The sequence below is a fragment of the Mobula birostris genome, chromosome 2, assembly GCF_030028105.1.
Source record: "Mobula birostris isolate sMobBir1 chromosome 2, sMobBir1.hap1, whole genome shotgun sequence".
NCBI lineage: Eukaryota > Metazoa > Chordata > Chondrichthyes > Myliobatiformes > Myliobatidae > Mobula > Mobula birostris.
The window spans coordinates 189,759,062-189,780,182 of NC_092371.1; the positions used below are offsets into that span (position 1 = coordinate 189,759,062).

Here is a 21,121-nt window from a genome sequence, read left to right on the forward strand (position 1 = left end):
TGCACAAAGAGGTACGAGGCCAAGTTCTCTTGGAGCTTATTGATTAGTTTTGAGGGGATGAAGGTATTGACTGCCGAGCTGTATTTGATAAAGAGAATCCTGCTGATTACATATTTGCTGTCCCCATGTTCCAGGATGGAGTGAAGAGCCAATGAAATGCACATGTGCCGGTCGTGCATGCAGCCTGTTACAGCTGTTCCGATCGGATTCTTACTTCTTTCTCCTTACTTTTTAACTTACGTTATTTTTTGTATTTTTTTTTCACGGTAACACGTCGAAGCTGCACCCTTTCTAACATGCTGGTAGAGAGAGTTTTATTTGGGTTTTTAGCGCTGGAAATGGTTACATCCCGACACACGGGACAGAAGCATGGCCGCATTGTTCGTTCTAGGGACCAGCTGCTTGCGCTAATGCCGGCTGGTTTAGCGAGCAGAGCGGCGGACACCCCTGCTGAAATCTGGAGGAAAACACACAGAGGATGCAGAGGGGGATCACAAAGTCGAGGAAAGAGGACTGGGTTGAGATAACAGAGACTTATGGAGAAAAGGAGTTTGGTGGGTAATAAAATGGACGAGTTCACGTCGCTAGCCAGGCGTCAGAGAACATTTCGGGAGTGCAGTGTTATGTGTTTCACTGGAACGGGGCTGCACGAGGACATACCCGATCAAAGCTTCTCCAAGAACGGCTTCCAGACCGTTCCGGCTGACCGGAAGTGCACTGAGACCGGTAAGCGTAAAGGAGTTGGGTGCTTACTGTTCTGGTTAACAACAGATGGTGCAATCCGGGTCATATTACGATCGAGGAACTTGTTTGTTGATCGGATATTGAACTTTTTACTGTTGGACTTCGGCCACATTCCACCGAGATACAACACTGGGCAGCACGGGAGGTCGTTCCTGCCTGTGGCCATCGAACTTGCAGCTCCTCCCGTGGAGGGTCAGACACCCTGAGCCAATAGGCTGGTCCTGGACTTATTTTCCATCTGGCATAGTTTGTATTTTGTTGTTTGTTTGTTTGGGGTTTTTGTATTGCTATATTTATGCTCTATTCTTGGTTGGTGCGGCTGTAACGAAACCCAATTTCCCTCGGGATCAATAAAGTATATCTATCTATCTATCTATCTAAATGGCATGTTCTGTGAACCTGTTGCACCAGTAGACAACTTGGAGCGGATCCAAGTCTCTTCTCAGGCAGGAGATGATATGTTTCACCACCAGCCTCTCAAAACACTTCATCACTGGATGTAAGTCATTGAGGCAGGTCACCACATACTTCTTAGGCACCGGTATGAGTGAAGTCTGCTTGAAGTAGCTGGGTACCTCAGACGGCTGAAGCGAGAGGTTAAAGGTCTCAGTGAAGACTCCAGACATTTGAGCAGCACACGTCTTTAAAACCTGACCAGGAACCCCATCTGGCCGGATGTTTTTCCTGGGTTCACCCTCCTGAAGGCTACGTGCGCGTCTGGCTCACAGGATCATTGGAGGCTGTGGGAACTCATAATGGATCCTCCATGTTTTGACAGCCAAAACAAGCATTGAGCTCATCTGGAAATGAATCCTTGTTGTTGCCTATGTCGCTTGATTTTATTTATGAGAGGAGATGGTATTCAAACCCTGTCACAGCTGTCAAGCATTCTCCGTTGATTCAAGTTTAGTCCAGAATTGCCATTTTGCCCATGAGATGACCTTCCGGAGATCGTACTTGGACCTCTTGTTACATTCTTGGTCTCCAGACTTGAATGCCTCTGACCTGACCCTCAGCAGATTGTGGATCTCATGGTTCAGCCAGGGCTTCTGGTTGGGGAGATTCTGAATGATATGTTGGGGACACAATCATCTATAACTGTTTTTTTATAAAGTCCCTGACAACCATGGTCTATTCATTCAGATCCCCAGATGAGTCCTTGAACACGGCCCAGTCCACCAATTTGAACCAATCACATAGCAACTTCTCTGCCTCCTGCACCAATCTCTTTCTTGTCCTAATCTCTGGAGCTTTGCACTTTAGTCTCTGCCTGTATGTGGGTTGGAAAAGGACAGCCAAGTGATCAGATTTGCCAAACTGCAGTCTTTGCATGGAACGGTAGGCATACCTTGTCTTAGTATAATAGTGGTCTAGTGTATTGCGACATCTGGTGCTACTGATTATATGCTGATGGTAATTGGGCAGGAATGTCTTCGACAAGCCTGGTTGAAGTCCCTGACCATGAGTTGAAATTTGTCAGGATGGATTGTTTCATGTTTGGAGACAGTATCATGCAGTATCTCAAGCACTTGATTATTGTCAGCTACTGGTGGAATGTAAACTGTGGTCAGGATTATGAAGGAGAACTCCCTAGATAAATAGAATGGATGGCATTTGACCATTAGGTGTTCAAGGTCGGGGGAACATGAGTTCAACAAAACCGCCACACCAAAGCACCACCAAGAGTTTATCATGAAACACGCACCCCTCCACCTTATGCCTTTTCCGAATCAGCAGTTTGGTCCATCATGTGAACCGAGAAGCTTTTGGGTCTAATCACCATATCTGGTGTGCTGGGAGTAAGCTATATCTCAGTCAAACATAGAACAGAACAATCTCTCATTTCCCTCTGATACAGTAATGTTGCCTTCAGGTCCTCAATTTTGTTCTTCAGCGATTGTTCCTTTGCTAACAAGATGCTGGATAAAGGGGGTCTCATTTCTCTGTGTTTCACCCTGATGATGTTTCGTAACAATTATTGCTTATCAGAATACTTTTGAAGGATCTTTGGCTTGACATGACAACTGCGTCACTCGCAACAGCCATTGCTCGTCTGTTGAGTATTGCAGCACTTACTCTTTCTATTCACAGCAAAATAACTGCATGCAATTTTATTTTGTTTTCACAAATGGAATCTTTATTTTCAAAGCTGAAATGCTTAATATAAGCAGTGATGGCTTGAAGTTTGATAGTGTAGTAAAGTTTCTTTATACACTGGGTTTCCATCTCCTTCATCTTACTGTCTCCTCCTCCCCACCTCCCACCATCCAGCTTACCCATTCTCCCCTCTTTCCTGAACTCCTTACGTTGGGCGCAATGTTGGATTGCTTTGGTTTTTGACACTACAGTATAGTGTTTTGAACATCACATCCCATCGGCAATGCCCCGAAGGGGTTGAAGTGCCCCCACTGTCATCATGCATCATTCAGCTTCTTGGCTTGGCACTCCTTTGTTGGTCTGAATGAGAACTGGGATCCTTGTTACGCAATTCATTTTGGTGAACAGATCACCAGCAAAAATACTCTATCCCGACAAAACCTGTTTTGTGATTGGCCACTCAAGGGACTACAGTTGGTGGAAACAAACTGCTGGAGGGACTGGCCAGGACAAGCAGTAGCTGTGGGAGCAAAGGAATAATGTTTCAGATCAAACATCTTTTATGCATAAATTCTGATGCAATGTCTTGACTTGAAATGTTTTCTATACTTTGCTTCTATAGATACTGCTCAGCCCACTCAGTTCCTCCAGCAATTTGTTTTCCCTTATTTGTTTTCATAGTTGGGTACAGTTGTAATCACAAAAAAACCCTGACATCTGATGATGTTCGTCACAAACCAATGTTTTTCTAGATGTCAAAAAAGTGAAGGGATATGAGATTAGTAGATGAAAGTGTTATTGATGTAGAAGTGAAATCGGCGCAAGGAATTTCTGACCTCCCTCGCTTCTATGTATCTTGAGCTAATTTAGCCATACTGGTTTTTTAGAGTTACTGCATTGCTTTCTAATCAGAACCTAAAATACTGTAACCCTCACGCTTAATCAAAAAGATGTTAGTTGAGAAATAAAATAGGTTTCCTAATTTAAAATTCAAAGTAAGTTTATTATCAAAGCACATATATGTCACCATATACAACCCTGAGATTCATTTTCTTCCAGGCATACTCAATAAATCCACAATAGAATAATAACCATAATAGAATTAATGAAAGACCACATCAACTTGTGCATTCAACCATTGTGCAGCAGACAGCAAACTGTGCAAATACAGAAGGAAAGAAATAATAATAATAAATGAGCAATAAATATCGAGAATATGCGATGAAGAGTCCTTGAAAGTGAATCCATAGGTTGTCGGAACATTTCAGTAGTGGGGCAAATGAAGTTGAGTGAAGTTATCCCCTTTGGTTCAAGAGCCTGATAGTTGAGGGGTTCCTGAACCTAACGGTGTGAGCCTAGAGGCTCCTGTACCACCTTCCCGATGGCAGCAGTGAGAAGAGAGCACAATCTGGGTGGTTGGGTCCCTGATACTGCTTTCCTGTGACGACACTTCATGTAGATGTGCTGAATGGTAGGGGGGGCTTTACCCGTGATGGGCTGCTTTGTGTAGAATTTTCCTTCCAAGGACATTGGTGTTTCCACATCAGGCTGTGATGCAGCTAGTCAATGTGCGCTCCACCACACACCTATAGAATTTGTCAAAGTTTCAGATGTTATGCCAAACCTTTGCGAACTCCTAATGAGGTAGAGTCACTGCCATGATTCCTTTGTAATTGCACTTAGGTGCTGGGCCCTTATGAATAAAGAAAGTACATATCCACATGATTAATCTTCATTCCACAAATTGAAAGGAACGAGGAAATGTTCACAAACGGAGGTCCTTAGCAAAGAAGGAACCTTGCTGTACTGGTGAATTGGAAGATACCATGAAATGTTGACCTGTTTGTTCGATTAGAAAATGTAAATTGCATTACATGTGTGTTTTATTCTTTCTTTCTCTCTCTCTGCATCTATCGTTACATTGTCACTTATCAGTCCAGCTTCATGTAAAGAACTCCAGGCATAAATTTGTGTCCTACTTGTGGAAAATGTCTGCTAAAGCAAAGAAAACACCTGTCTGAATACAGTATCTTCCCAGTGTGGTCTGCAGGCTGCAAAGAATACAGATCTTAAAAACTTAGCAGCAACTTCACAGGAAGCAACCCCACTGGTCCACTGACATTTTATATTAATTGCATATGAATCTGGAACAGGAGTAGGCCATTTGGCCCCTCAGGCCTGCTTCACAATTTAAAAGGATTATGACTTAAATTTCAGCTCTACAATTGTATCCACAGTAGTAACTATTCAGACCCTTATCAAAGTTCTATTTAACTCTGCCATAAAAAGATTAAAAGAATTGTTTCCATCCCTTTTTCAGAAATTGAGTTTTTGAGACCTGTGAACCATTAAAAGAATAATATTCACTTTGCCATGGTTTTAAATAGGCATCCTGTTTTTTATCTTTAAACAAGGACCCCCAAGTTCAGCTGACAAGCATAGCAATGTCTTACGATAAGCATTTCTTCTTGAGTGACTTGGGCTTTTAGAATGTCTGAGTGCAATAATGGTTCTTCTAATCTAGAGAGAGAGAATTTCTTCTTGATCTGTTGGCCTGTGTTGTGAAGATTTAAACTGAGACAGCTGCTTTCAAATTGTGGTTCAGTGTTAGTTAAAGGTGGAGTTCAAGGAAGGGAGAATAATTTGCATACTGGGGTTGTAGCTGCTTTAGTTCAATGTTTTGAAGCTACTTTTGAGTTTCTCCCAGGGTACAAACTTGTTCAAAAATACTTTGCCCAAGAATTATCTGTTACCAATCTGAGAACAAGAGTGATTTCCTGAACAATGAAAATTCCAGAAACTCAAAGGATAAAGAATTGATGGATGCTTGTATGATGACTGGACCTGTTAGGCAACTAATTTATGGTGGTTGGATGCAAAAACCTGCATAACCTGATTGCCTATATTACCGCCAGCACACCCAGACTGCTCTTAACCAGAATAAGAAATGTACTTAACTCTGTGAATTTTGGAGGTGCTACTGCTCTTTTGTCATAAACTCCACAGAACCACTGTTCATACATTTAAATGAGGTTTGAACAAATGTTTACTGAAGCTGTAGCTCTGCAGTAAAAATACTAGGAAGCTGCACTCCTTAATTTTAGGCAGTAGCCTCACTGGAGCCAGAATATCCCTGGGGCAGGTTAGCCACCAGAGGAAGACACACCAGGACGTTATTGCTTGCAAGGCTCAATGTGACCCAGAACCCGTTTCTGGGCCATGCATCACTAATAAAGCAGGTTTGACTTTCAGCAGGATACGTGGCGTCCACTGAGAGTCTGCAACTGAAGCAATGGAAGGGACCAGAATTGTTCAAAGAGCTCAGAAATATCCTGAGCACTCGCTGTACTGAGGTCACTATGTCTTGGGATTATTATACATAGACTTATTCACTTATAAGTACATTTCTCATAAGCTTCAGAAATAGACTTGACTGAAAATCCAAGCGCTCATCCCTCAATAGCAATGTTGAGCAGCAACAGCGCAGTACTACATGCCTCTGCCTCTGGGGTGTCTTGTATGAGGTGTGAGTGATTAATCAGCTCCAATCTCCTCCTCCCTGACAATCAACACTGGCGCACCTCGAGGATGCGTGCTGAGCCCACTGCTCTACTCTCTCTACACCCACGACTGTGCGGCTAGGCACAACTCTAGCACCATCTGTACATTTGCTGATGACACAACTACTGTCGGCAGGATTTCAGATGGTGATGAGGAGGCATACAGGAGTAAAATAGATCAATCACAAACAAGAGAAAATCTGCAGATGCTGGAAATCTGAGCAATAGATCAACTGGTTGAGTGGTGCCACAACAACAACCGTGCACTCAAAAGTAATTTAGACCAAGTAAGTGATGATAGACTTCAAGAAAGGGAAGTTGAGGGAACACACACCAGTCCTCATCGAGGGATCAACGGTAGAAAGGGTGAGCACTTTCAAGTTCCTGGGTGTCAACATCTCTGAAGATCTATCCTGGGCCCAACATATTGATGCAAATACAAAGAAGGCACAATAACAGCTACATTTCATTAGGGGTTCAAGGAGACTTGGTATGTCTCCAACGACGCTTGCAATTTTTCTACAGGTATACCATGGAGAACATTCTACCTGGTTGCATCACCGAATTAAATGGAGGGGCCACTGCATAGGATCAGAAAAAGCTGCAGAAAGTTGTAAACTCAGCCAAATTCATTATTGTCACTAGCCTCCCTAGCATTGAGGCCACCTTCAAAAGGTGATGCCTCAAAAAGGTGCGTTCATCATTAAGGACCCCCATCACCCGGGACCTCTCCTCTTCCCATTGCTACCAACAAGGAGGAGGTACAGGACCCTGCAGACACACACTCAATGTTTCAGGAACAGCTCCTTCCCCACCGTCATCAGATTTCTGAATGGACAATGAATCCATGTACACTATCTCATTATTTTTAGCTCTCTTGCATGAGTTGTTTAATTTAATATATTTTTAAATTGTAATTTATGGCTTTTTATTATGTATTATAATGTACTGCTGCTGCAAAATAACATATTTCACAATACATGCCAGTGATATTAAACCTGACAAGTGACTATTTCCAACATTTTAAAATCCCAATTCCTAAGACTTGTCCGCTGGAGAACCCTGTCGAAATTTCAGGCAATTAATTTTAATGAGAAGCTTTCGGTGAGAGTATTTCTGTGGTGAAGGAAATTTAATAACAGATTTACATGTGCATTTGTGGTTTAATATGCAAGTAGTCTATCTGAAAACGTTGAATTCTACCAACCTACAGATTTAGGCAGGTTATTAATAAAAAGTAGTGTGAAGGGAACGTGAGCAGAATTTGTGAAGGCAGCAATGGGCTCTTTTGTGTTTGGTACAGACCCTGTATGTAAAAATCTGACCTTACTGAATTGTGTTTTACATTTCAACTTAAAAAGTCAAATGCTATTCCTGTTACTTGAATGTGATGTGCAAATAAATCACAAGAAAAGTGACAGTTTATATCCAAAACTTTCTTCAAATGCTGGCAGGTGAAGTGCACACAATGTACAATAGATTCAGCATGCTCTAACCTGGTGTAACACCCTGGTAATAGTTTTTACTGATAAGGTTGTAGGGTATTTCTGCAACGGTCTTTCTGTAGAAGCAGTGTTTGGGTTACTGTGGGAGATGAGGGATGCTCAGGAATGTGGCCATCCATTTAGGAAAATGGAACAGGGAGAATGGGGGAGCGGTTTTGTGACTGACACCGCTGGTGGGTCTCAGTCTTTGTTCGGTGGGAGATGAAGAAAGAAGGCGCTGGAGAGGGTTTGATCTGGTGGGGAAACGTGATTTGATGGAGCCCAGACATGGTGAATCCACCAAGAATCGGTGAAAACAGCTTTTGGAAGATTTGGACCTCAACCTGTGTACATTTGACTGATTAATTATAATGGGCCATTTTGTTTTTTGCTTTCTTTTTTTTATTAACTCTTTGGCAGTATATTCACAAATATATTTCTTTATGATTGCATGCAGTGGGCAATCTGTTATTTAATGCCGACTGGCTATTGCAGGGCAGTTAATCACACAGCATTCACACAAAGCGGGGATTAGGCGGGCGAGACATCCCATTCTCATGGATTTGGTGGGACCAAAGTCGTAACACCTTAGACGTATGAAGCCAGAGAAAGACGGGTTTATAGCCGTGAAATCCACTGGCTGTTAGTGAAGGGCTAACCAGCTGCATTTCCAGAGATGTCCAGAAAGGGGTGGGGTGGGGTTTCATTTGTGTACAATGTGAATTTCAGTGTAGAACTGAAAGCATATTGCATTCAATGAGATGCCACTTTTGAATGGGATATCAAAAGGAGACACTGCTTTCCCTGTCTGGTGGATGGTAACAAGCCCATTGCACTATGTAGAAAAGCTGGGGGATGTCCCTGGTGACACAAAAGAAACTGCAGATGCTGCAATCTAGGGCAAAACTAAACTGAGCGGGTTGATCTGGGGAGACAGAGAGATGGACAACATTTTGGATTGAAAGTCAGTGTCAGAGTGGAAGTGTAAGAGGGTAGATATAATGAGGTGAGACTGAGTGATGAGGCAGGAGTTGGCAGGTCATGAGTGGAACCAGGTGAGGAGAGGGATGGGTAGGTGGAGCCAGATAGAGAGGGAGGAGGAGGTAGAGTTGGGAGACAACAGCTAGTGGGTGAGAAGAGAGAAAGACAAGGGCGTAGGGGAAAAAAGGGGCAGATGGAGCCGCGGAAGGGGGTGGTAGAGAGAGAGGCTGGAAGGTGATAAGATACAAGTAGGTGCGAGGCTTCCCCTGCTGCCTTCAGCAATATCACTGAATGGATTATCTTCTTTGTAATATTTTACATTCCCTTCGGTGCATTCAACTGTGATTCCCATTTTACAATAACAATTGGATTTCCAAAAGTCCATCACTGTTAACAAAAAGTTTTTGGAAATACTGAAGCTGTGAAAGGTGGTTTCTATTTTCTCAGTACATCTTTTAGTATAGTTGAAAAGCAGCAGCCCTTCATTACTAAAGCAATCCTTGCCATGAATTTATATATCTGCAACTGGCAATCAGCGCAGGAGGTAGAATGGTACCTCATCAAAAATATGATACTCGGATAATCATCAAATACAAAAACGTGAAGAATCAGCAAAGGTAAAAATGATGGGTGAGCTCGGCAGAACTATATCTGTATTTTAGTGATTCTGTTTTTACATAACCCTGTGATTTTACTCTGAAGCAGACATTGGCTCAGGGCCCCAGATATTTTCAGACAATACCAAATGCTGGATCATTCTGATGCATCTTGGGCTAACTGCAAAGTCCTTTGCTTCTGGGTGATAAGTACATTCAAGTATCATTATAATCTGCTGGACAGCTGACAACTGGTGCAGCATCAAAAAGCTGTTCCCTTCATGTTTCTCTTTGTCATATGAGTCGGAGCCACAGTTCAATGTGGAAGGTAGTATGTAATGAGGTGGACTGTTGGCTCCTCTCTGAAGAAGTTTGTCAAAGCCTTTCGTTGATTTGAATAATTATCAAGTGTAGTAGCATTAGGGCATGTGCCTTTATCACACAGAAAGTTGCCCCTCCCACTATTCAGGATAATGAGAGAAGGGTAATAAATGATACCTTCAATCACAAAAGTAAATAAAAATCTCAGCTATTGATATACTTGATGTGCAGAATTATATAACACATCCTATTGAGTTATTAAAACAACATAGTTGTATGTAAATTTAGATGGATCTTCTTTGTTTCAAAAATGACATAACATTTATTTTACTTTATACATCGTATGCTGTAGTTTTTGAGAGAATTGTTGTGGAAGACAAGTCATTAATGAAAGTTATCAAAAGAATCATCAATTTCATTTCCTGGTAACTTTTAAACCTGATCCAAATCTAAAGGTTGATTTGTCTACTAAATTTAAATTATAATTTATTAGTGAGTCATTAAAGGGTGGAAAAACAGTCCAAAAATTAGACAAGCTACTCTTTGATTTTTCTTGGAGGAAGTACTTAACAGTGAATTAGACACCTGTTGCATAAATAAGAACCAATTTGTTGCTCAGAGACAGCCTCGGCCTGCTCATTCCTTGCAATAGCTATTGAGTGCCGCCTGCTGGTGAGCTGGAATACCTGCCAAATACAAACAACAAAATGACCCTATGCCATAGGAAAAGCCTCTCAGAAGCTCATCTCTCTAGTACGTTAATTCTTTCATGTGTGATATTTAATTGCAGTTTGAATAACCCATATGTTTTTCATTTTTTGTGCTTTATGACTTTTATTTTAAACATTTTATCTCCTCAGGCTCCTTGCTCTCTTTTGCCTGGTATCTACTCTCAGCTTCCAATCACACTGGACTTCTATGTTTACTTCGAACAATGATTGTACGAGGGCTCAACATATATATAGTTCATATCAAGAAGTCATTCTATAGTGTTTCACCCCTTTAACATATATATCTTCCATGAATGAAATGCAATTCTGTTGTTGGATCATTGTCCTGGATTTGGTTCAAAAAGATCTGATGGGTACATCTTTGGAATGTGGGAGGAACCCCCATGTAGAGAATGGTTATCTGTGTAACCAAAAGCAAAAAGAAATTAATGGCAGAGCAACATCACAATAGCAATGTTACAAAGATACTCGCAGTGTGTTATATGTTACCTGGTTTTCATTTAGCTTGACCTGGTGAAATCTTAGAAACATAGAAACATAGAAAACCTACAGCACAATACAGGCCGTTCGGCCCACAGAGTTGTGCTGAACATGTCCCTACCTTAGAAATTACTAGGCTTACCCACAGCCCTCTATTTTCCTAAGCTCTATGTGCCTATCTAAAAGCCTCTTAAAAGACCCTAACGTATCCGCCTCCACCACCATTGCCGGCAGCCCATTCCACGCACTCACCACTCTCTGAGTAATCGTCCTTCACCAGTCTGAAGAAAAATTCATAGGATGTTCCTGTTTGCTACATATTTGGAAAACTGATTTTACATGAAGGCCCTGATGGAAATGTTTATTCCCCTTCTTCTTTCTCATCCTTCACCAAGACCATGTATGTCCAATTCTGCAATGCTGTCAACCTTTGTTCTTACTTTTGCTCATTTCAGTGCACAGAAATTATCATCTTTTGATCACCTAGCTTTAACTGCTATTGATTTCTTCTTACTCACATGATACCCTGCTTCCCTTATTCTTGTCCTTGCCCATCTTCATTTATTGCCCTTCTCCAAACACAGATTATAATTTCTTCCTCTCATTTGTATTTTCCTTCATGAAGCCACCTCTTCTCCCTACCTTCTTTCATCCTATCAGTTACCCACTCAGCTACAGAGACTAAGCTCTGGGATTCCTTGATCCCTTCTTGCTTCTGCTTGCTTTCTCTCTCTATCATTTTCTTTTTGTTTTCTCTCTACCTCTATTTCTTGCCTTTTTTTTTTCTGCTTCTCTTTTTTTTCCAATTTATTTTACCTCTTTGTTCCAGGAAAAAAAGTGGAGTGGATGGACAACAGGAGTGGGACTGGAACACTGGCACATATCCCACAGGTGGACTAGGGTGCCTTTCCAAAATGCCAACTTTTAATATAGAGGAAATTAATTGAGTTAAAGCAGAAGTTGTTCAATGTGTGCATAAATTCAGTCAAGTAATGGAGGATTGGTGGTAGAGTGGGACTGCTTTGGCTCTCTAAAATAGACCGGTGAAGATATATTACTTGCTATCTGTTATAGAGTCCTAAAGCTATACAGCAGAGAAACCGGCCCTTCAGCCCAAACCATCCATGTTGATCTTTTCCTATCCATGAACCTATCTAAACAAATAGATTGTACCCACCTCTACAGCTTTGTCTGTGTTGGACAATGGCTGTCTCAATGTTTCCACTGTACCCACTCACTCCTCTGAACACAATGCTCCAGTCGCTAAGGATCAATGCCAATATAATCTTCAAATTATAGTACTATTGTGGCTTGGGGAACTGACCTTCACCTCACAGAACACCAGCTCTCTAACACTTCCTCTGGGCCATGGCTCCACCAATGATTTATTTAGTGATACAACGTGCCTTTCTGGCCCTTTGAGCTGCACTACCTCAGCAAACCCCAAGAACCCCAATTTAACCCTAATTATGTGTCAATTTACAATGACCAATTAACCTACCTGCCATGTCTTTGAACTGTGGGAAAACTTACGCATTCCACGGGAAGGACGTACAGAGACTCCTTACAGAGGACATCAGAATTGAACTCTGAACTCTGACGCTCCTGAGCTGTAATAGCTTTGTGCTAACTGTTACGTTACCATGGCACCCACCGTATCAGGTTATTATCTCCCAGACCTTATTTTGTCTGCAACTCTGTCCTTCACAATGTCTCTCCCTAGTGCCACAGACTTTCACTGACAGCTCCTACCTTTGCCCAAGTGTCCTGGTAGATTTGTTATTTCAGCTTATTTTTGCCAACCAAACATAGTTTGACCTACTTGACTTTGTGACTTCTTTCCATTTCTGATGTTCTTCAACACTTTCAGTTTTCTGGCCCCAACTAGCTTGTTGGGGCCATGGATGTCAATCCTTCTGCTGCTCCATCCTGCACCAGACTGGCCTGAGACCCCTTCCCTTCCTTCTTGCCCAACAAGAGCCCCTTCACCACTATCTGGCTAAAGCAGTTGTCAAACTGAAATTTAATTCCATATCAGTTTGGAACAAGCTAGTAACCAATATAAATTAATGGCCCACAATGTATTGACTACATCTCCTGTCACCTTGCTTCCAATTAGGACTCCATTCCACTCTTCTAATTTTTCTGGCTCCATGATACCTATTCCGATGATGATGGTTTCCTTCCACCATAATTAACAAGACTTGCAACCATGGCTGTTTGGTTTCCTGTACTTGTGTCTCACACACTCTTTCCCCACCATGAGCAAGGATGGGGGTCTCCTTGACTTTATCTTCCATCCCACCAGCCTCCATGTATCATACAACAATCATACTTTGTAATCTTCCCACTGTCCTCAATGAGATGATGCCACCAGTAACAAGCTTCCCTCCCCTCCAGTATGATTTCCTGTTTATTTTTTCATTGCCTCTCTGCCAACACCCACTTCCCTTCTCATAGTAACTTCCGTGTAGTTGCAGGGGATGCAATATCTGCCCATTCGCCATCTCCATTCCATCATCTGGGGACCCAGTCACTCTGTGGGACAGCAGCAATTCACCTCTCTCTAGTTTAGTTAAAGTGATAGTTAACAATGTAGTTTTCTGTACATTGGAAGAATCAAAGATTAATTGGGTGACCATTTTGCAGAATGCTTTCCTTCAGTCCACATAGGTAACTCTAAGCTTCCATTTGCCAATTATTATAATTCTCCACCCCCTTCTCACACCAAACTGTCCTTGATCTCATTCATTTCTTCCTATTTTAAATCTTCTTTCAAAATAGTTAGATGCTGCCTTCACCACCTTCTCTTAGCTGATATCAGCACCACTTGTGTTATTTAGTCCCTTGGTCTCCAGACTATTACAGATATTTGCTTGATTCACTCCACCTATTCTCTCCTTGCAATTAGGAACATAACTGATTTCTAATTCTTCCTAGTTCATTGACTTGAATCATTAACTTTGTTTCTTGCTCCACAGGTGCTTCCTGACCTGTTGAGTATTTCAAGAGTTTTCTGTGTTTATTTTAGATTTTCCACTTCTGTAGATCTTTATTTCACAAATGTATTGACCTCATTGTTTTGTAAAGCACGAAGTGCTATATTTGATGCTTTAGCATTATGTCCACCTCTTCTGGTAAAGACCTGCCCAACTATGAAAGAATTTCTATAATAAAAAACAGAGACACCCTGAGACTGTGTGCCACTGCCTGTGGACCCAACAATACTAATATTGACTTATACACTATAAAACTTTGCAATTATAGTTTGAAGTGCAGATTACAAAATAAATGAGTGCTTAAATGTTCTGTGCAGCATTCTTGGCATGAAAATTGGAATGAAGTACGTAAAATGTTGGATTTTATGATGCCTGACTTTGTGTATTAATGAATGAATTAAATGAAATGTTTTTGGGCCATTTCCAATATTAAAATAATGAACCTATTGATGGAAGTATGGATAGAGTACAATATCTGTGACAGGTTCCTGATATTATCTCATTTTAGGTTGCAACAGTGACCCTATTCACACAGATTTATTGTATGTTGTTGACAAATTTTATATTTGGCCTAGTTTTGATTAAGAGTGGAGGATAATTTGCTTGAACATGCATCATTAGATATATTTACATCAGAGATTGAAAGGCTCTAGATTAATAAATTGCTAAAGGTTACGGGGAGAAGGCAGGAAAATGGGGTTGAGAGGCAAAATAAATCAGCTATGATTGAGTGGCTTTACAGACTTGATGGGCTGAATGGCCTAATTCTGCTCCTATGTATTATGGTAATAGTGATTTTGAAGCTGTCAGAAAAAGATATCTGGCTTACCAATATTCTTCTGGGGGAATTTAATCTGCAATCCTTATCCAATCTGCCTGGTATGGTATTCCCAACTGCTTTCTGAAGCGGGTGCAAGCCATTCAATTTTAGGGGCAATTTCCAGTGGGCAATAAGTGCTGTTCTTGCCAGTAATGTTCACATCCTACTAATAAGTCCACAATAATCTACATATAAGTTATTTGGTATAAAGAGACATACATGGTATAACTGATTATTTGTGTTCTGATGGTTCAGCATTTGACTTACTGGGAGATGTTTCTGCATTCCAATAAAGTCACTAGGTCATCCTCCTTATAAACTCACCAGGGTCCCATTTCTCATCATCTCTTTAAATTCACCAGAGTCCTATATCTCTCACTCCTATTAAACTCACCAGACCACTGTTTTCTCATTTAAACTCACGTAGTTCACTGGAAGATGTACTACACTCCTGTGTAACATCTAAGAAAAGTGAATTAAATCTGCAGTGGAATATTGATAGGAGCAACATCAATTAGTCAGAGAAATACTGTACCTAGTTACAGAAAATCTATTTTACGGTTTGAAGGTGTTTCTATCTGATTTCTCTGAATGGTTCTGTGCTCCCTGGTACAATTTTGGGTGACGTCAATTCACCAGTCATCCCTGGTTGAAAGTTAAGAGTTTGACAAAAGATTGTTGCTGCTGTTTTACAGCAGAGGGCAGCTCCTATTGTAGGAGAAGCATATGCTGGAGGTTTACATTCTTTGACAGAAATACTGCAGGTAGTATTTCATTGCACAACAGAGGGGAAAATGGCAGCTATTTGATAACATGTATTTAATTATATTCCACTTGAAATAAAAGATTTAGTGTTTTTAACAGAAAATGCTCTTTCCACAGGATCCTTCTGACCTGCTAAGATTTTTCAGCATATTCTGTTTTTATTCCAGATTTCCTGTTTTTAATTCCAGATTTCCAGTACTTTCAGTTTGTTTTTATTATTTTCATTGAATTTTATTTGTTTTTCTTTATTTGTGCCTTTTGCTTATCTAAATCTAATAGCAGAAATTGTCTTATTGGAAAAAATATGTGTGTCATGTACAAACGTTTGTATGTCAATGACTTGGACTATGGGATTACTGGATTTGTGGCTAAATTTGCCGATGATACAAAGATAGATGGAGGAGTGGGTAGTGTTGAGGAGGAAACAGGGAGCCTGCAGAGAGACTTAGATATTTAGGGGAATGGGCAAAGAAGTGGCAAATGAAATACAATGTTGGAAAGTGTATGGTCATGCACTTTGGTGGAAGAAATAAATGGGCAGATTATTATTTAGATGGGGAGAGAATTAAAAATGCAGAGGTGCAAAGGGACTTGGGAGCTTTTGTGCAGGATACCCTAAAGATTAACCTTCAGATTGAGTCGGTGGTGAAGAAGGCAAATGCAATGTTGGCATTCATTTCTAGAGGTATAGAATATAAGAGCAGGGATGTGATGTTGAGGCTCTAGAAGGCACTCATGAGACCACACTTGGAGTATTGTGTGCAGTTTTGGGCTCCTTATTTTAGAAAGGATATACCGACCTTGGAGAGGGTTCAAAGAAGATTCATGAGAATGATTCCAGGAACGAAAGGGTTACCGTATGAGGAACATCTGGCAGCTCTTGGGCTGTATTCCCTGGAGTTCAGGAAAATGAGGGGGTATCTCATAGAAACATTCCGAATGTTAAAAGGCCTGAACAGATTAGATATGGCAAAGTTATTTCCCATGGTAAGGGAGCCCAGAACAAGAGGGTACTACCTCAGGATTGAAGAACATTCATCTAGAACAGAGATGCAGAGAAATTACTTTAGTCAGAGGGTTGTAAATCTGTGGAATTTGTTATCACGAGCGGCTGAGGAGGCCAAGTCATTGGGGGTATTTAAAGCAGAGATAGATAGGTTCTTGATTAGCCAGGGCATCAAAGGGTATGTGGAGAAACATAAAACATAGAAACATAGAAAACCTACAGCACGATACAGGCCCTTCGGCCCACAAAGCTGTGCCAAACAAGTCCTTACCTTAGAAATTACCTAAGGTTACCCATAGCTCTCCATTTTTCTGAGCTCCATGTACCTGTCCAGGGGTCTCTTAAAAGATCCTATCATATCCACCACCACCACGGTCGTTGGCAGCCCGTTCCACACCCTCACCACTCTCTGCGTAAAAAAACTTACCCCTGACATCTCCTCTGGAGAAGGCAGAGGAGTGGGGATGACTGGAAGAATTGGATCAGCCCATGATTGGATGGTGGAGAAACAGTAACTTAAAATAGAAGGAAAGACATTCAAGCCAGCAAGCTAGTTTTTAGACCATAAGATATAGGAACAGAAGTAGGCTATTCGGTCTATCGAGTCTGCTTCTACCAGATGCAAAGATAGGTGGTTCTTTGTAGCTACCACAGTCTTAGTAAATCAAACCTGCATTTTCATAGAGACCCATCCCCATCCTCTGATGATCTGTAGGAAAAGATGCAGGTCCACCTTCTCAGGACATCTGCTGTAAGTTCTCAAGAATGACCAGCATTGCTTCACTACACAATTGGTCTTTGCCTGGATAGATGTGGTTCAAAATGATGAGGCTTGGGGCAGATCACCAGGATTATATTGAATTGTGGGCAGGCTTGAGAGGCTAGATGTCCTTCTCCTGCTCCTGTTTTCTTGGGTCTTCTGGAAGTTGCCTTCACCTCCTGGTATTCAGATAATTAGGGGGAGGTTGATCACGAAATATTAGTCCAGGTTGGATTTACCCTGCTAATGAGCTCGGGCTGTCTTGTGCATTGTCAGGTAGGTAGTACTGGGTGTTGTCCTCAGACGGATATCACTGGGTGGGCCAAAAGATATTTGGAACGCTGTTGAGATCCTTCAGTATATGAGTTGGAACCTTAGCAGAAATGGTGGAAAGAGCACACCTCGTACCCCACCTTTAAAGGAGTCTATATTCTCATCACCTGCCTCAGAACCCAGAATACTGGACTCCATTTAAATCTTCCTTTATTTTGAGAGACAGGCAAAGGACGAAGAAGCATTGCCTTTGGTACACTGGTGAAGGGCGTGGCTATGACGTCCCAGTTGCTATCTCCATTAGCTGCTATTTGAAAAGCTTTCTGCTGGAAAAAGAATTTTGCAGAGTGAGCCTCTGTCTCCTACATAGATGTTCTGGTATTAAAACTGCCAGGATATACTGCTTTCATGTTTTAGTTGGATCTATTTGTTTTACTACTTGATCGCTGACTTGTTTTCGTTTCAGATTTTCATCTCAGTCAACTGTCTCAGCACAGATTTCTCGTCCCAGAAAGGAGTCAAAGGGCTACCACTGAGCATCCAGATTGACACATACAGTTACAACACCCGAAGCAACAAGCCAGTCCATAGGGCATACTGCCAGATTAAAGTATTCTGTGACAAGGTATGCTGTTGGGAGAAGTAGCCTAACTTTTTGTAATCAAGTGCTCTTGTTTTTTCATTATATTTGATCATAGCTACTTACACAGAGTACTAGGTTGCTGTGAGCTCCATGCTATAGTTGTAGGAAGCACCTTTACGTCTGAATTAATTGCACAAAGGAGACAGCACTGGAAAAATTATGGGGACTAGAACCCAACAGAATTCATTCAGAACGAGGTGACTACATTAGAAGTGATCTTTTAAAACTCCTTAGATTCCTGAATAGTCCCTGCAGGTTGGAAATTTACAAATACAGTACATCAACGGCAATTCAGAAAGTATAGACAAGGCAGGGAATTATGCACCAATTAGCATGACATCAGGTTTTGGAGAAATGTTTCAAAGGTTCATTTAATGTCAGAGAAATCTATATAATATACATCCTGAAATGCTTTTCGATGAAACCATCATTAAAGTGCTGGTAATAGGATGCTCAGAAAATTATAAATGATGATTAGACAGAGTTATATATTTTAAGGTGTTCTTACTATAATATAACAAGCAGAGTAAAGGCCCCCATTAAATGTAGTATATCTAAATATCCAAAAGATATTTGACGCGGTACTGCATCAAGTGGTATTGTGGTTCTTTGATTGGGTGTAACATATTAGTGCAATGAGGGTTTCCTTTCCATTCTTTAGCCAAAGGTAAGATTTAATCTTTATTAGGCTGGCAGACTGTCACTGATAGAGTGCTGGAGAGATTAATGTTGAGCCCTCAGTAATCCACATATTAGTGAATTTGTTGAGAAAACATATTGGTCTGAGGACGCAAACCTAAGTGGGAATGTGAACTGTGATGAGGGCTGGAACTCAAATTCATTCAGATTCAGATTAATTTATTTATCACATTCACATTCAAACACTCAGTAAAAGACATCATTTGGCCAACAACCAACACATTGGTGTACCAATTTGGAAGATATAGAAAGTAAGCATGCAGGTGAAGCAAACACTTAGGAAGACAAACTGCAAGATGGTTGTTACTAACATCAGGAAACCTTGCTGAGTTTGTACAAAGCTTTGGTGAAACCACTATGCCTCCATATCTGAGGAAAGTTGTACTGACCCTGTAAATATAGTTTGCATTGCCTCCAAGACTAAGTCTTGTGGTGAGGGGATTGACTTATGAAGAGTGAATGGAAAAATCTTGGTCTTTTCTCATTGCACCTCATAAGATTGGGAATCCCACTGAGTCATACTAAATTCTGAAGAGGAGTGGTAGGGTAAAGGTCAAGAGTGTTGTTTCCTTCGACTGGAAAGCCAAAAGTAGAGAATGGAGGGATATGATATGGGGATGGTCATTTAGGGCTGAGATGAGGAAGAATTCTTTGCATTATTATGAATGTGGAATTCACTATGATTGGCCTATGGATGCTCAGTTGTTGAGTATATTCAAGGCCGAGATGGATTTTTGGATAGGAAAGCAACCAAGCAGAAAATTGGATGTGATGGGTAGTTTCAGCCATAATGTTACTCAAAGGCTGAGCAAGCTAGGACTATATGGTCCATTTCTGCTTTTATATCACGTGTACAAGTAGTTACAGTAAATTGATGGCATTGTTGATGAAGCATTGGTTCTGCTAATAGTTAATACTTTGTGCTTGAGACTATTGTGATATTCATCTTAGGGGTTACCTGTAGATCCCTTCATGTCCCTGGGCTTATTGGACCAAGCAAAAGAGACATTTTATTCTGTATCTTTAAAAAGGTTAAACACTGCACATTGACACCTTGCAATATCTGTTAGTCACGAAGTGTGATAATATACGTACAAAAGCTGCAGTATATTGGATTGCAAAGCAGTTAGGTATCCTAAAGTCATCAATAGTGCTTTATAAAGCTTATGTTTTAATCAAAGGATCTTGGTAAGTAGCAAAATAACCAAAGAGTGATAAATGCACAGGATTGAATCCTCAAAGTTAAAACTTGTCATGCATATTCCTCTCAATATTATAGTGGAACAAATTGCTCATTGTCTGCACAGAGGACAGGTTTGATGATGAATGTGTCTTATTTCCTACTACATATTTACATTATACGATAAGTAAATGAGCATGGACGATATGAATTCCATTTCCCAATTGGCAGCTAACGGTTTAGGAGATTACACAGAGAAACAAACTTATCTTTATTTTAAAAATATATTGATAAGGATTAGAATTTCTTGGCAACACATCTTTTAAATAAGTAGCCATGGACCTCTGTGACAGATTAGGCTGTTAGCTGTCGGCTGAATGCTTCTATTGTGTCTGAGGTACCCCTTTCAGAGGTGGGTTCAGGATGGCCAATGGCCACAGGTCCAATTGGGGAGGTGCTCTGGATACTTGGGGATAAGGATCCTGGGAGTGCACAACAATGGGTATTGCTGGGGCAATGGGACATGCTCCCCATCCAGTATTCCAAAATTATTACATCTTGTGTGTCCTTGATGGAGACGTGGGTTTGAAAATAATGAAAGTGGTCATTATTGAGTTTCACCAGAAAAAAATAGACTTTCTATTGCAAAATGTGGCAAGAGAAAATGTCAAGCAATTGAATTTCAAGGCAAGTGGGGATAATTTTAACCTTCACTGATGGTATAAAGCAGATGATATAAGATTGCTTTGCTGTTACATATTTACATAAAAATAAAAATCAGAAGCAGTATACAAAAAAATAGATGATCAAGTTTGCTATCATCCAAGCCTCACCATTAGCCAAGGCTAAAATTTAGTAGCAATTTGCTTGTCAAGTTATTCACCAACTAAGTCTTTTCTCTTTAAGTTACATTTGGATTTTCCACACAATGTTCACCAGTACTTAACTACAAATATATCATGTTGAGGAAGGAAATACTCTT

General features: G+C 40.8%; 1 protein-coding gene across 2 annotated transcripts in view; it reads left to right on the forward strand.

Annotated features, from left to right (window-relative positions):
* Nucleotides 1–21,121, forward strand: part of LOC140209888 (grainyhead-like protein 1 homolog) — a 112,971-nt gene that overhangs the window by 66,895 nt on the left and 24,955 nt on the right. For both annotated transcript variants that reach the window (XM_072278523.1, XM_072278533.1), the window contains exon 10: nt 18,084–18,242. In XM_072278523.1, the coding sequence (XP_072134624.1) occupies nt 18,084–18,242 (159 nt within the window). The remainder of the gene's footprint in view (nt 1–18,083; nt 18,243–21,121) is intronic.